The sequence below is a fragment of the Petromyzon marinus genome, chromosome 28, assembly GCF_048934315.1.
Source record: "Petromyzon marinus isolate PM22_M1 ecotype Great Lakes invasive population chromosome 28, UKy_Petmar_22M1.pri1.0, whole genome shotgun sequence".
Lineage (NCBI taxonomy): Eukaryota > Metazoa > Chordata > Hyperoartia > Petromyzontiformes > Petromyzontidae > Petromyzon > Petromyzon marinus.
In genome coordinates this window covers 5,496,805-5,514,281 of record NC_133694.1, presented here as the reverse complement: position 1 = coordinate 5,514,281, position 17,477 = coordinate 5,496,805, and the positions used below count along the sequence as shown (strand labels likewise).

Below are 17,477 nucleotides of genomic sequence, written 5' to 3'. Positions count from 1 at the left end.
TTCACTCGCGCTTTTGTTCGTGCTATTCGATATACTTTTTTGTGCCTATCTCTGGCATGTACATCACTTTACCCAGAGCGCTTTAACTGTGAAATACCTATATTTTCAAACGAGAAATATATAAAAAATTACAAGCAAGTATAAAGAATGGAACAATGCCAGCGCATCGGTAAAGATGAGGTGGATTTTATTTCTAAACAACAAACGTTCATAAAACTGCACGCGTAGCGTAAGTGACTTTTCGCCTAATTAAGCCTTTTCCCACCAACACCCAGTCAATTTAACATTTGTAGCCACCAATTCATTGTAAATAGCAAGGTGAAAAATTTCAAGCAAAAAAAAATCTCGCTTTTTCCGTTCAAGCTCAAAGGTCACAGCTTGCACATAGCTCATCATGAAATCAATGCTATAGGTCCCCGGTGTTTTGTTCAGAGAGAACCATTACCAGACTCGATATGCTGAACAATACTCAACCAAGTGCCATGGCTGGACGACAGACCGATTGACAATGAGAGACTCTGGGATGTCAGCGTGACACTAATTACATTTTAAATTATTCCCAAATTTGTTTTCCCAATCCGAGGAACAACCAAATATTCACGACGTTGACGTGCCCTATGACCGAGGCTTTTTGTGCGAAAGTAAATTCAAACAAGATGAAAGAGTTTTGCGTGGATAATTGATCTCAAATGAATGACGTGCAGAAGTGAAAGCCAAAATTCTCAAAAAACAACATCTCTACGTTCCATTTTTGTCTCTCTCAACGACCGATTTTGTCAAAGGCAGCCGAAAACCCGGTCCCCACCCCCCCCCCCCCCGGGGCATTCAATCTCACTCACAGAACAAAAAAGTCTCGTGCACTCATACGTCCGTCGCCATTCTACATTTTGGCGGAGGGAAAAAAGAAAAAAAAAACCTTTCTGCCCACTTGTCTGTGAAAGCACCCACCTAGAAGAAAAGGCTTACGTTTCAGTACAGAGGGCAGTGCAGATATGCGTGGCGCTCAAGTGTAACAACCGCCTGCTTCTCTCAGGGCGTCTCTCTCTCTCTCTCAAGCGCTCCGCATGTCAGATTTGATGAAAAGAAAGCCACGCCTATTGTCTTCAAACGGCGTGGACCTGTCCCACCCCCACCCCCACCCCAAAAGAGGGAGGGAAATCTTTTGGAGTTCCGCCGGTTAAACTTGGCAATCAGCGGCGGGCGCTCACCACGCAGGCGCGGGTCATCGCATCGAGTCGCAGTCGGGCTCGCGTCTCTCAACGGGCAGGCGAGCGCGGGGCCACGCAGGCACGCGAGTAGCCGCCTGTGAATTGAAAGGACCCCCCCCCCGCCTTTAAATCCCTTTTAGTGGTCAATGGTGGTCTACTCAAAGAAGCGCCCGAGTGATAGGGCGCGGGACCAAAAAAATAATAATCTCTCTTGGAAATCATCCCGTCCTTGGGCACATTGTTCACAAATTGCCACACGCCTCATTTTTGCACGCCAAACCAAATAATATTTCTCTCCACCTCTGACCCCAACGGTGATCCCCGCTGCCTGACACAACGCTTTGAGCTTTGCTGCAGCGGAAGCTTTCGTGGCTGCGATGTGAAAAGCCCTCGGGTGCGTTGGCCGGGTCGGCACGATGCCCGACGTTTCGCTGTCCGCGCCGAGGGCTCCTTCGCAGAGTGCATTGCTTTTCAAGTGAAGTTCACTTTCCTTTGCAAGCTCCCAGCACGTGGAGCGAAACGTCGGACATCACGGCCAAGGGCTTCGCGGCACAACCCGGAAACACATTGCTCGTGTTTGCTCCACGTGTATATATTCCGGCAGCACAATTTGCAATTGACTATACCGCCATAATTACAATACGTCTTTACCGGAACAACTGAAAGTGAATTGGAAACCTGTAAGAGCACGTAGATCCAAAATCAATGTGTATGGGTTAGTGTGCGTAAATATAAATGTGTCGTTAACCCACCTCCACCCAACACAGCCAACAGGTAAGGTTTGTCACGTGAACAAAATGTGCCAATTCGTTACTACTTCAGCACACGACGTGTTGGAGAGTAAAGCCACAACATTCACAATTCCACTATGACATTTTGATGGCGATTACAACACCAGCTTCGTCAGGCGATTTGCCTAAATTAATATTGGTCGTCAAAGTCTATGTGTTAGCACGTAGATCACCGATTGAGGACGGCGATGATCAAAACGACGGCTGTCCTCCACGTAGGGAAACACGGACAACCCGGCAAGGCCAGGGGGGACGATCCAAAATAATAATTCTAGAGTCACCGCTTTCAGACGTCACTGGCTCCTCCGTCTCAGCCCATCAACTCCGCGTGCCCTATCACCGCTGGCCTTCCTCGCGTCTCTCAGTCACTCAATGACCTGACAAAGGTCAAACTACTTTATCCGTGGCTGCCGCATCAGCATTTCTCAAGAGCCGTCAAGGAGACGAAGGGAAAAAAAGGAAAAAAAGGAAATGCTAGCAGGTGCGTTAAAGTAAAGCCAAGAACGAAGCGGATTTGACCGCCGCACACTTATATGAGCTCAACTATTTTCATTTTTCAGGTATATCCGCTGACAGATTTATCTACTCATTATTTTACTTTTTCTTTCTAACCCCGCTCTATACTTCAGCGCGCGTTGACGCAGATATGAAAGTAACTTTTTATTGCACCTGGTAAGGCCCACTGAGCAATACAGCTCACAAATGATAACTCAAGTGGCTTATCATGGGGAAATTTATAGCAGCCAAATACTGTAAATGCATGTTTCTAAACGTGGAGGAAAAATCCACGCGACGACGGAGAGAGAGAAAATGCAAACTCGAAATATACAGTCGTCAGGGTCGGGATGGAACCCACAACTCCCTGTATACCAGGCGAGGCAGTTAACATCTCGCCAAACGTAAATGATGGGGGTCACGACTGAGTGGCCCGGGAAGTCCAGCTGATGCGCTTGTATTCAATGAGTTGGCGTAAGTATTATTACATTCGTTCCATGACCATGCACCGAACGTTTGCAAAAATCACACGCGCATAATTTGAATAATCAATCTTTTTCTTGGCGTGCACAACTGGACGCCGTGCATCGTGGTTGAGCGACAGAATCTTCCATGCTTTGTTTTTGTACAAAAATTATTCCGAGTATTGCGCATCACGTTAAGTGCCCCTTCGAATATATTTTGAGGTGAGTTGTGACGGACGCAAGGTGCTTGCAGATGCCGCGGGATTTAAGCCACGGCATGGAATTGCTAAGTGAGAAAAAATACATTTAAAAATAAAACTACAAAAAACAAAAGCCCCATGGGGAGGGGGGGTGGGGGCGCGTTGCGAGTGTACTGTACCGGAGGCGGCCAGCGAGCAGCACGCTGAGCAGGCAGGCGGAGAGGCCGCAGCAGGCGAGGCCCAGACGGTGATCCTCACCGAGGCCCCAGGCGTGGTGCAGGAAGTCGGTGGCGCCTTCCGGCACCTGCGGGCACAGCCCCCCCCCCCCCCCGGAGGGATTGAAGCGAACGCGAGCGGACGGCTAGTCAGGCCGATCCACCCCAGCGAGTCGCTTTTCTGACGGGCAGTCACCTTCTTGTCACTCTTTTATCGCCGCTACTCCCTATCGTGGGTTACGGTTCACTTGAACGTCAGCCATTGGTTCCTTCGCCACCCATGCTGAGGACTCGGGTTATCAGGCTGACTGTTTTGTCTCGTCCGTACTTTGTTCAACTACCACTACTGCTGGTCACAACGGCACGGCCACTCAGTCACCCACCCACCCACTCACCCACTCACTCACTCACCCATCAACCCATCCACCAATCCACCCACTCACCCACCCAGCCACCCAGCCACCATCAGCCGAGACTGCAATCACAATTACACTGCAATTGCAATTCATGTATGTCGTTGACAAAATTATAATTGTAATTTATCTCAGGTCTGCTCTCTCCTGGGTTTTAAATAAAGCACATGAACAAACGGATGGATGAATTAAATTAATTAAAACTATTACCGGGATGTACAGCAGCACAATCTCAAGGAGGGAGGCGTTCGGGGCAGCTGGTGCGGTCGCGGTGCCAGTCGCGGTGCCAGCGCCGGTGCCAGCGCCTGTCCCGGCGCCACCGCCCGGAGCCTGCTCGCCGCGCGGGCCCGTGCCGTTGTGCGGGGGAAGCCCCCCCGCCTGATTCGTGGCGACGGGCGGCCCGGGCGGAACGCTCGGGGACCTCCGTGCGCCAGCCGCGGTGTCCTGGCTGCCGCCGGTGCCGCCGCTCAGCACCGCCGTGGCGACCAGCGCGGCGCAGCAGGCGAAGGCCAGCACGCGCAGCAGCACCACCTTCTTGGGCAGCCGGGCGGAGAACTGCTGCGGCGACAGCTGCGGAGGGCGGCAACGGCGACAAGGGGATAATCGTCACCGTGCGGCGAAATCAGCCGAGCGTTCTCGTTGGCTGGGAGGCTCGGGGAAGGTAAGTTGGTCATTATTGAATGCCATTTGTCTAGCCAGGAAAAGCCTCATTGAGTCTCCAAACTGTTTCCCCCCCCCTCCCTCCCATTTCAGAAGGGTCCTGCAATTGAGATATTTGGCCAATGCCATTAATGAGCAGGAAACTGGAGAACCCCCCCCCCCCTATACTAGTCAACACTTCCCTGTTAAAGGCACATTTTAAATAAATTAACAAATGTGGCGATCCAACGAAAGAACCGACATCTGCTCGTTTGCCGAACGAGGGAGGATCGAATGTGCGGCATGGGCCCTGCGACAAGGCTTTCATCGGGGGGGGGGGGGGGGGGGCACGGGGCCTGGGCTAGCCGAGCGTCGCGCCACCAGCGACACCCAACGGCCCGTGCCACTTTCCTCCGCGACTTCTCGTGGGACGCTCGCGGGCGTGGCGGGGGGGGGGGGGTCTCGCCTTGTCGGCGTAGCGACCCAGAGGCGCCTGCCGCGCATGCAGGTCCAGCATGCGCGTGCGGATCTGCCGGTCCTGGTGCCGGATGTAACACTCGACGGCCGTCTGGCACGGGCGGCAGAGGCGGTACGTCTGCTCCAGGTGGTGGCGGTACAGTTCCACCTCGTCATCGTAAGAGTCCTGCGGCGGGGGGGGAAGGCGAGGGGTGGGGTGGTCGTGTTAACGATGACGAATGCATTTGGCGATTATTACTTTTACGTACAAAAGGAATGCAGAAAGGTGGCCGAGTGGGGGAACCAAACCTAGGTGCTTCCTGCTGTGAGGCTCAAGCGTGACAAATTAGTTGTGCGACGGTTTGTACCGTATGATTCCCCACCCCGGCTCACGATTCGATAGCTCGTAATGGTTCGAGGCCACAATTCGATCCAAGATTCCATACTTGCGGGGTTTTTATTTCACTCGTAATCATGGTGAACGAGGCGTCATAATAAAATATGACGGCGTCGGTAGCGCGATGTCTGCGAAGCAAACACGATCATTAATGAAGAAAACGGGGGCGGGGGGGGGGGTTGGGGACTTTAAAGTACACACTGAAGTGTGGAGAGATACATGCCAGGAATTCATGGATTCTACAACGTACGCATGTTGATGACCTATTTCGCGTTAAGACAATTAAGCGGGCAGGACGCGTCGCTAGACGGCCAACAATAACGACGGAATGCCAGACGAGGAAAGGAACGCGTCCGAGAGGACCCATATCGAGGAGATGGAGCGAAGCAATTGGGCCTGTGTGCAGGAGACGGCTGGATTACAGGGCAGCACTGTGGAAGTTGGTGGCGGATTGGTGAGGCCCCACCGTACAGCTTGCAGGCGTCACGGAAAGGGTTAAATGCACGCACGCAGTGCGTAAGGAGCAATTTTAATTACAAATGCCCGATTAAAATTGATCATTGAGAGAATCGATTATTTAAAATGTTCGCATATCGTGTTGCCGACGTAACATTTAGGTTGAAGGATTGAACAAAAAATGTACACAAGAGACAAACATAAGTCGAATCGCGACCCCGCATCACACAGGTCACTGCCGGTCGGCAAACGCGGAAAACTGAAATGTCGCAGCATAGAAGTACTGTGCAATGTGTTTGCTTAAATGTGGCAGCAGCCTACAGCAAACCTTCTGCACTCATTAGTCGCCCATCCAACCACTGTCCAGACTGTTTAGCTTCTGGCAAGTGGCGCGATATGCGGCCGTCTGGAACATTCTTCCTTCCGATACTAGGAAGCGACTGGAGCTAAGCACTTTTAAACATAGGCTGAAAACTAATTTCTTGAGAACAGCTTTTTTGTGTTTCGTCTGTGGTCGCTCCCCCGCACCTCCGATTAGCACGCTTGGCGACGTACGGTGCAAAAGAAGTTCAACACACATTCTCAGGGCAAGTTTGGTTTTAAGCGGCAGAGTGGTATGCACACGTATTTAAAGCACTAAACCAATATAAATCGCGTCACCTTTCGTCACCGCCCGTGCAGATGGCACATTCCCTCTCTTGGCTTACTCACGCCGCGAGTCTGGCTCACACGTGGACCGCGGACAGCACTTGTGTGCATCTCTCTCGTAACGGTTTCACACGTGCAGTGGAGGGTTTTTTTTTCCCTCTTGCAAAAAAAAATTCCTATGGCTCGCAAAGCCAAAAAAAGAGACCTTGAAAATGGTGGCATTGCAGCCTAATTGACAGAACCAGCTAAAATCACAAGTCCCCCACCCCCCCCCCCCCCCACCACTTGCTTGCGCACAGCCTTGGTTCGAATAGAAAATATAAATAGTTGTTGCAGCTAGAGAACAGGGGTCGATAAGATACAGCAGGAAAATGGGCCCATGAACCTCACACTCACCCCCCTAAGGCCTCGCCCATCCTCAGGCGAGATGGCCTGTGTGGTGGCGGAGGAGGAGGAGAGTGTTGATAATCTGCCAATGCCACTGAGACACTCCTACAAAAATGTGACAATGTTTACAGGCTGCTGAGCACGTCCCTGTGTTATTATGTTGAAATTATTTCGCACCGTACGCAGCCAACTGTGCTAATTGGAGGTGCAGAGGAAGGACAACAAACTAAACACAAAAAGCAGTTCTGAAGAAATGACATTTTCAATCTAGATTTAAAATTGCATAGCTCCAGTGGTTCCCTAATATCGGAAGGAAGAGCGTTCCAGACGGCCGCAGAAGCGCATCTGAAAACAAGCGATGCAGTGACCGTCTTTGTTTGATGACTAGGCAAAAACTGCTGCGAGGATGGCCGGAGTGTGCATGGTGGTTTAAGCTCCTTGACGCGATTAACAAGATATTGCGGTTAATTCGTTTGTTCCAGGAGGGGTTTTTTTTGTCTTTATCACGGTTGTTGAGCCTTTGGGCCCTATGGCCCTAGGACCCAAAAGGCTCAAAGCATCATGCGGCATGCAGCAACGAGAACTCGCAAAGGTAAAACAGATAAGAGTCAACGCAGTTGTTTTTGTATTTGTTTTCGTGTCTGATCAAGGTAATAAGAACGTGGGGCAAGAGACGGATGGGGAGGGCATTCCCAAAGTGGAGGGGTGCGAGGAGGAGGAGAGAAGCAGCAAGGGAAGTGTTGTGACCTGCAGGGTGGAGAGTGAGCAGGTGAGCGGGTTGTTGTCACCGACAGTATGCGAGTCGAACACACCGTGAATGAGACGGTCCCACAATGCAACGCTCAGCCGGGCAACCGCACACGAGATCATTTCATCGCTCCATCTCTGCGGTGGATGTGCTCTTGGACATGCTTCTTACCTTTTGTATGTCATTTGTATACACTGTAAACAATCGATTTATGCGCGCATGGCTCAATTGCGCACAATCGCGGGTGCGAGAATATATTTTGATCGACAAATCACTGCAACATTATGTGCCTACCATCAGGCATAAAAAGACAAAGATCCCCTGGATAGCCTTCACAGGCTTTTGGGACAAATGCTGTTAGCAAGCAGCACCTATGAAGGCCCACACGGTACACGAGGGGCTGGGTGGCCAAAAACACGCCCGACCGCCTTCGTCTCACCAGTGGTGATGTTTACACACCACACCAGGTACTCATTTGAGGCTGGTTCAGATAAATGTCACCGGTGATGGCCATGAGCGGGAATCGAACCCGGGTCGACAGCTTCATAGCCAGCGTGCTAACCACTGCGCCACCGCTCCCCACCATCAGGCACACACACACAAACACACACAGCACAGGACCTCTATACCAATGTGTCGACTGTTTCATTACGCATTACATCTGTCAGTGCATACATTTTAAGAAGACATGGTAGCAGCACTGCTCGGGTGTGCTGTTTGAACTTAAGGACAGCGCAAATTAATATTTTGCACCTGCGCAGAGTACCGAACGTGGCGATTCGGGTTATGGGGATATCCATGACTGTGCTGCCCTCCTGTGGCCTTAACGGACTGCAATAAAAGGTTACCCACAAAATAAAAGCCAAGACAAAGCACAAACACAAACCAAGCTATTTTTATTTTACCAGGTAACGTCCGTTGAGCTATATCGCAATTCTGTCAGAAGCGACCTGTCCACAAATGAGAGCTCAAAGAAGTGGCTTATCAGCACGTGGACATTTTTTGCAGACAAAATACTCTAAACGCATGTTTCTAAATGTAGAGGGAAAAACCGGAGTTCCCGGAGAAAAATCCACGCGACCACGGGGAGAGAGACATGCAAACTCCAAATATTACAGCAGGCATTGGCTCGGGATTGAACCCATGAAGTCCTGAATATCAGGCGAGGGAGTGAACATCTCGCCACCGTGGCAAAGTTTACATCGGCCGCAGGAGGGGGTGGCGGGGGGGGCGGGGGGGGACGCGCGACCACACGGAGAATCACGTGTACCTCGCTGCGCGGGGTGAAGTTGGCGATCTGGCGGATCTTGAGCTGCTGGTTGGCGGCGCAGCGCCTGCACAGGAGGTGGCGGCTGCTCACCCACTGCTGCACCACGGAGCCGCTGCTGCCGGCGGCCGTCCCGCCGGAGGAGCGCGTGGCCTCCCAGGCCCCGCCGGTGGGCGTGCCGTGGTTCAGGTACTCCGAGTGCTGCGCGGGTATCGGCTTGTTGTAGTCACCGTCCTCAAGGAAGTCACGCCCCAGGACAGAGCGGCGGGCAAAAATCAAAAGGCGACGGAGGTACGAGCGGTGGGGCAACAGTTTGCCGCCGAGTTAATTTAGAACGGGCGGTCCCTGTTTCACGACGGTCCGATTCACGATGTTTATATCAGAATATTTATTTATACTGGAGAAATCCGATGAGCTGTAAAGCTTTTTTTTGTTTACAGATGCCACCACGGATGGATTTACGGCGCACAAATTTGGTTTACGACGCATCTTCCGTCACGACTCCAAACGCATTTGAACAGAGTCAGTCTGGTTTCCGATGTGACTTGGGGCGCAGATTTTGTTATTCTTAAGTGTTTGTTGTGGATTTTTGCCGATTAAACCCTGTTAAATACAGCCGTTAGAGAGAAAAAAAACACATCGGCAAGTGATGTTTCGACTCTTCACACTATCTAGTGGAAAACAGGGTCCGATTTACATAGGGGTATCCAGGAATGCATTGTAATGGTGGTCCATTAAATACCGCCTATATTTAATGGAACTCCGTTGTTAGAACTGTCTTCGGACAAATGTTATTCAGCAGATTCTTGTTTAAGTGAGAAAACTCTAAGACTGCTTGCTGACCTTCTCGGCCTCATCAGCGGAGTCGGCTTTATGGGAAAAAATGCTGCTCGGTTTCCAGGTATTTTTGCGAAGAGTGCTGAAGATAAACAATGTGGCCCTGTTCAATGCAAACATCAATAAATTGTACACAAACACAATACGTGTTGCTGTGGCGCATCATGGGCAATAAGCAATATCGACCGACGTCTGTTCTATCTTCCAACATACAAATAAAATGTGTTTAAGCTGGCCTACTGGCAAACATACAATATTTATTTTAGGCACTTTCACCAGATTATGCAAGGTTCAAAAGAGTTAATGAGAAGATCAAACGAGTGATGGAATAACTGCTCACGATGATCGATAGCGACGGCACAAACACTCCGAGGACGCAACGAGCCAAAAGCCCCTTTTTTTCCATGGTGATGCTGAGGCTAGACACTAATGAATGCTAAGTTAAACTATTTTCATTTTAGCAGGTAAGGCCCACTTGAGCAATATAGCTCTTTTTCAGAAGCGACCGGGCCACAAATGACAGCTCAACGATGTGGCTTATCACGTGGAAATTTATACCAGCCAGTAGTCTATAGGGATGTTTCTAAATGTGGAGGGTAAAACGGGAGAACCCAGAGAAAAGTACATGCGACAACGGGGAGAACATGCAAACTCCAAATATACAGAGGGAATTGAGTCGGGAGTGAAACCCATGACGTCCTGTATGTCAGGCGAGGGAGTTAACATCTCGCCACCGCGTCACCCTGTTAGTGACATGAGGTGGTGAGCGCAGGGCCCAAAAGGCCCAAATGGCCAAGCGGCCGGCAAACAGACATCACTGCTGAAGGGCATAAAAAAATGCTCGTTAATACGTCTTTTTCAATTTCAGAGGAAGGTCATGAAAAGTTGCGAACAAGCGACGATGGATTGTTTGCTTTAAAGGAAGATGCGCAAGGGTGGTTGCTGTACCTCTCTAAATCCGTTGTACTGCTCGCAGTGGGGGCAGTCCCAGCAATTCTGATTCCCGTACGGAACCGTGGTATTCTCGTTGCAAAACCAACAGTTGACGAGCACGTTCTTGGGTTTGCTGTGGTCGAAAGAAACGTCCACCATTACGAGAGCACGACCATCCATCACCGCAGTTGTACAACGCTGCTTAATGTGTCCACGTGCAGCCCCACCTATGCTGGGCAGTGTAACCTGGTTAAGGCGGGGGGGGGGGGGCATAGATATTAGTAGTACAGTACAACAATTGATTTTGGCCTGCGACCAAATCACCCAGAATCCGCCAATCTCATCACATCATATTTATTTGTCTTTCCCCCGCGCCTCCGATAAGCACGGTTGGCTACGTAAGGTATGACAAAAAGTTAAACATACATGCATGCATACGTGAAGCTAAGCAGCGTTCAGCGTTGAGCCTGCACGGTGCTTGGATGGGCGATTGCCATGTATAAAAGAGGTATTATAGGCGACTGCGGGGTTTACGTTGTCAGCAGAGTGTAGTGCAGAAGCTGGCACCTGAATGATAATATTTGGCATCACAAAGCGAATGGCGCGAAGAGTCAACAAGTCTGATCCTCAGAACCAATAACGTCAGTGTGGCGGTAGTGACTCAGCAACTGGCACAAACGTATGTATATGTATAAACATTCGCTTGTGCCAGTATAGGAACTAATTACAGTGCTGTATCCATGTGTCATAACCCCCAACCCATTCGCACCAACCCACTTAAAACAGGCAGCCGGCAGAACTGTGCAGTTAAAGATAGACAATTCCTCTACCCCTAAATAGCACCAACACACGCCCCGACTCTCGTCACGAGCCACTAACAATCCACTGCTGGGTGAAGGCCTCCCCCCAAGCCATCACCATCTCTCAAGGTCCTGAGATGTAGCAATCCATTCAGGACCTGCAAAAGGAGCCGATTTCATCGCTCCCGGATGATTTCCCCCAAGGCCGCCTACGGTTTGGCTGCAAAACCGACATCAGTTTTGACCACCAGGCGATCACACCTTCTAGCCATAACGTGCCCTGCCCGTGCCCACTTATTCTTCTGAACAGTCAATAGGATGATGCCACTAGCGTGCGTGTGTTCTACAATCCATGCATTCGACTTTCTTCATCGCATGTATGCCGGTATGTTGAACTTCGTTGGCACCGTACGTAGCCGACCGTGCTAATCGGAGGTGTGGGGGAAGGACAACAAACTCAAGACAAAAAAGCAGTTCTAAAGAAGTGAGTTTACAATCTAGATGATTTCCAAGTACATAGCTCTAGTGGCTGCCTGTAGGAAGAAAGAGCGTTCCAGACAGCCGCAGAAGCGCATCTGAAAGCACATCAATGCTGCGACGTATATGACCGGACGAGCAACCAAGTGCACACCGATCTTGATTTGAAGCCTTTTTGTCAATGTACTGCTGGGTAAAGGCCTCCCCTCTACACATGCCATAACCATCATGTTTTTTTTTACCATACAGTAAAACCTCGTTATTTCGGTATCTGATCACTCGTAATTGGGGATAATTCGGCACGGCCGTGCTTTCGGCATATCTACAGTATTGGTAATTCGCCACAGGCCGAATTGCCGTACCGAATGGTTCAATTTCGGCAAAGCGCGTGGAGCGACGCCGTGCGGCCACGACCAAAACATTGACTCGGTCTGGCGGCAGCGCGCGTGGCGAGCGTTAGTGCAGACCTGTTGCACAGCAATTATAAACAATTACAAACAAGGGAAAAAAATATCTGACTTCTTTAAACCCATGTCACAAGCACCCAGGCGTAAGCTGCATTCTACGAGCAGTGAAGCCTCCATCGCAATGCCTTCAGTCTCTGGATATTCTTCCACAGATACCTCTGTCAGTAGGTAAGTGCCACTTCAGCCGAAGTCATCTGATAGCGAGCAACGCGGTGTTAAGAGTGTAAAGCAATGTAGTCTTTAAGTAAACATTAATTGTTAAGTGAAAAATGTGAAGTTTAAATTAGTGGAATTTTGTATTTAAGCTATAATGTAGTGTTAAAGTGAACATTCAGTACAGTAAGTGCATACTAAGTTCATTAAGCCACCCTCCAAAACCTATTTCATTTACCATTTGGAATCCACCACATCCGCCTTCTTCACCTGCAGTACCAGCGACTGATGCTGAGTGTTACTTTTTTTGGAAAAAAAAATTCGGAAAGCAAATTTTGGAAGAAAAAAAAATATTGGTGCAGGAGGCACTGGGGGAGTATACCGTTGTACATAATTCGGCAAGGCCAGAGCACCGTACGTGTCGATTTAACAAGGGTTTACTGTACTTCATCATCACGCTGGCGAGTGCTAATTGGTGACGGGAGCGTGACGGGGGGGGCGGCAGCAGCGTAAGCTCAGATATCACTCGCCAGTGAGGAGAGCTGGGGCCAGGAATTGAATAAATGCGACGGGCTCATGGTGAAGTGCATTAACAATTACGCTATCGACCCAGTCTGCAAAATGTTCCCAAGCGCTTTCCTTTTTAGCACTGCATTGCCAGTGGAGAGCCCAAAGAGACGGAAAGGTGACTGCGCGATTGCAACTAAAGCCACAATTACATTTGGCTTGCTAAGGGTATCGCCACCCATTGCTGCTGTACCGCACAGTTCTGGCTGAAAGTTGTCGTGTTGGTTGGCGAATCTCATTGCCCTCAATGTCAAAAGACTAATATAGGCAGTAGAAATGTGCCAGTAGCTTGAAACTCACGTCCAACTAACAACTGCCAATCATTGGCCACGATCAAGCCACTGCTAGGTGGTGGCATCATCAGCCACGATCAAGCCACTGCTAGGTGGTGGCATCCGAGCCGCTGCCATCCCCCACGGTCCGGTGATGCCACAACCCATCGAGCTCCCGCAACGCGCGCCGATCTCACCGCTCCATTTCCACGGTGGGCCCTTCCTATCTCTCGGGCGCGTTTCCCACCTTTGGCTGCCACTCCATCGTTAGCCTCGACCGCAGTGCCATCGTGAACACCGTGGACACGTCATGGCCCTGCCGCCAATGGCTGCGCTGTTTTTTTCAGATATCTGTGCAGGGCAGTTTTATCACGTAGCGACAGCGTGGCGAGGCCTTCATCCAGCAGTGGATTGATCAAGGCTGATTGATGATAATCAGTGCACTTAAATATATACACACACACCCAAATTTTCACTTAAAACTTTCGTGACTGCAGGAATTCATATTCTTGGTTCTTTCGGTAAAGTCACGTAAAATGTTTTAAAAAATAAAATAAAAATGATAAAATAACATTAAAATAATACAAATAAAAAGAAATAGCATTTCTTTTTTTCATTTAGATTTTTTTGTTTTCTATTTACGTGACTTTACCGAAAGAACCAAGAATATACACATACCCACACACACAACTGTGTATTAAAATGACATCATGAGCAAACCACTGACGGTATCTGGCCCAACAGGGCCCTTGCAGCTGTTACCAACAACTGCACAACAGCTGACCCTGCCACTTACAAGCTGCACGACACATTCTTAAACTGTATTATAACACTGATACTGTATACATACACTTATATACTCGATATAACATTCACTTTATATGACATACGTTTATATTTCAACATATACAAAGACAAAGGATCCCCCCGTACAGCCTCAACAGACTGTTGGGGCAAGTGCTATTCACTTGCACCTATGAAGGCCGGCACGGCACACCAGGGGAGCGGGTGACCAACACCACGCCCGGCCGCCTTTGTCTCCACACCGCACTTGAGGCTGAGTCGACCTAGGGGTAGGCCGAAGACCGGTTCAGGTAATCGTCACAGGTCGCCGGGTTCGTAGCGCAACAGCTACACTTCCACTTACACACGGTATAAATAGTTACGGTCATTACCTTCAGCGTATACAACTGCACAGGCGTTATCATTCACGTGCGCTAAACTTGAATGTGCGATGCAAGGCATCGCAGCTTCAAGTTTGCGTTTCAGCAACGGCAGCAGTTTTCAATAGGAAGTTGAAGCCGCTGCCACCACCACCGCGACTATTTTGATACACAACGCGACTATTCGATACACAACGCAACTATTTTGATACACAACCCAACTATTTTGATACACAACGCGACTATTTTGATACACAACGCGACTATTTTGATACACAACGCGACTATTCTGATACACAACGCGAGACCCACATGGGGCCCTTTAAACGTCGACTGCTGATTGGCTCCCCACGCTGACACAACCGTCTTCTTCTACTCGTTATAGCCACCTGCATTATACTACAGCGGTGTAAGGGGTCGTCCATAAATGACGTCACGCACCTGGGGGAGGGGTCAGACATTTGTGACGATGTGTGACGAGGGGAGGGGGGGTTTGAGAAATGTGACGTCACATCAAAATGCGCAACATTAAATAAATACAGACAAACACGTTCTACTTAAACTTGATTTGACGCTTTCGTGACTGCAGGAATTTATTATTTGGTTCTTTCGGTAAAGTCACGTAGAAATAGAAAATAATAAATAGAAAATAATAAATTACATATTTTCTATTTCTAAGTGACTTTACCAAAGAATGCAACGTTCTACTTAATTAAATAGACTATTTGATAAATATTTTCTCCTACATCAGTGCAGCGCCACATTAAACACGCGCTACAATGACAATAGTTTAAAGCGATTTGAAGCATGGTTTTTTTGGGGGGGGGGGAGGCAGAGCTTTGTGACGTCATATTTGAGGGGGGGGTCTGACGTCGTGTGACGAGGGGGGGGGTCAAAAATCGTCCAAAATCGCGTGACGTCATATATGGTCGGCCCCTAATGACACACAAACTGTGACACACAAACTGTTCAATGTGTAAATGACACACACTGCATTCGTGATTATAACCGCGTCTTGCACGAACAAAGTACTTGTTGCGAGCGACAGCAAGCGTAAATTATGCAAACGACACAAACATTCATCACCGGTGTTTTACACACCAAAGATAAAGACAAAGATCCCCCGTGTAGCCTTAACATACTTTCGGTGTCAAGTGCTGTTAGCGAGCACCTACGAAGGCCGGCACGGCACACGAGGGGGTGGGTGGGTGGGTGGCCAGCACCAGGCCCCGGCCGCCTTTGTCTCCCCCAGTGGCGATGTTCACACACAACACACCAGTTACTTGTTTGAGGCTGAGTCGACCTAGGGGAGGCCCAGATCCGGTTCAAATAATCGTCACCGGTGTTGGCCGTGAGCGGGGAATCGAACTCCGGGTGGCCGTTTTGCACACCGTCAACACATCATCATCAACAACAACAAGCGCCATTCGCCACTAAGTTGCTCGTGCCAGGCTACGTGCACGTCGGGGGGGGGCACGTGAAGTGTCGAACGCCCGCCGGCAGGAGGTCACGGGGGGGGGGTGGGCAGACCCGGGATGCCACAGGTCGACGCCGCATACACAAACTACGCAGGCTGCGGGTGATTAAACTACATCTTGCACGAAAGCGATTGTACGAGCAGGGGCAGCGTTGCTGAACACAATTTACAAAGGCGCACGTGGCGAGCAAGCGTCCCAAACTGCTGCTGCTGCTGTAGTCGAGAGCGCAGCGAGCACACACACAAACACGCGCGGGGAGCTATGCGTCCTCCTTCGCGTCGCTCGTGTTAGATGCAGAGCCAAAAGCAACAACTCTTACGATGTGACATTGGGGATGGGGTTCAAGTGAAAGATAACCGCGTCAGGCGCAAACTGAGCGCTACCATTGCTAACCGATGCCTCCCTTCGAAAACAGCGCTTTACAGAGCAGGACGTCGATCCTTAACATCGCGATTAAGTGATCCCCCCCCACGCCCACACACACACAGCATCGGCAGTGTGTGTGTGTGGTCCCCCACTACGGCACAGCAGGAGAGGTGAGTGCACGGACGCGTGCGACAAGTGGGCAGTCAGCCGCACTGTTAAAAAAAAACCCCGTGCCATACCGTTTCGCAAATCTGTACAGCATCCCGACGGCTATGCCCACGCCGGCACCAGCAGCTCCCGCAGCAGCCAGAGTCTTGCCGCCGTCCATTTTTTTGTGTTTACCCGACTAAACGTGTGATCTGATAACACACGGTGCAAAGTTTATTTTAAAGGAGAAGAACAAAATACGTTGCGTACAAAAAAAATAAAATTGTTCTGTTGTTGTAAAGGGTCACCCCCCCCCCACCCATACACACACAAACACACAAAAAAAATTAGCGCAGCCGATCCCGCCGGAACCACGTGGCGACGCGGAGGATTTCCCGCGGTGACGTCACGCCGTCGTGGGCGGAGACCAAGGGTCGCCATTGGTCGCGCGGCCATCACGTGCTCGCGGGGTTTGGCGTGAACGTCACGCGCGGGGGTTCCGTGCGAGTGACGTCAACCCGCGCGGGGGTAGGGGGGGGTCAAATTTTTGGGGTTCAATGTTTTTTTTGTTTTGGAGGTCGTTTGGGCCACGGATGGGGGAGGGGGGGTCCTGGGGGTGGGGCCCTGGGGGGGAGGGCCCGGGGAGGGGGGGCTGCGGAGGGGGGCGGGGCCCGGAGAGGGGGGCGGGGCGGAGGGGGGTGGGGTCACTTTGCAACAAGGTCAGAATCTGAATATTTATCCTGGAGAAATCGGATGAGCTATTAAGCTCTTTTTTTTACTAAGGGGCTGTCCATAAATGACGTCACGCGATTTTGGCCGATTGTTACCCCCCCTTGAAGTGGAAAGGGTTCGGCTGACAGTGACACCATGATAGACTTTACCCGACGTGAATTTTGAGATTACAGATTCAGAATATTACCTCGAGGAATCCAATGAGCTATGCAACTCCTTTTCACCGATGTCTACACGGGGTGGGGTCAGTGACATTATCGCCGTGCAAGAACTGGCGGAAGATTTCATTGACACGAATGCA

The 17,477-nt window shown here is 50.2% G+C and overlaps 1 protein-coding gene across 2 annotated transcripts in view; it reads right to left on the bottom strand.

Annotated features, from left to right (window-relative positions):
* Positions 1-16,870, bottom strand: part of TMEM201 (transmembrane protein 201) — a 124,971-nt gene extending 108,101 nt beyond the window's left edge. For both annotated transcript variants that reach the window (XM_032962235.2, XM_032962236.2), the window contains exons 1-6: positions 16,537-16,870; positions 10,570-10,687; positions 8,788-9,018; positions 4,892-5,068; positions 3,997-4,356; positions 3,338-3,462 (exon numbers count right to left, since the gene is read on the bottom strand). In XM_032962235.2, the coding sequence (XP_032818126.2) occupies positions 3,338-3,462; positions 3,997-4,356; positions 4,892-5,068; positions 8,788-9,018; positions 10,570-10,687; positions 16,537-16,625 (1,100 nt within the window). In that variant the 5' untranslated portion in view covers positions 16,626-16,870. The remainder of the gene's footprint in view (positions 1-3,337; positions 3,463-3,996; positions 4,357-4,891; positions 5,069-8,787; positions 9,019-10,569; positions 10,688-16,536) is intronic.
* Positions 16,871-17,477: the final 607 nt, after the last annotated feature.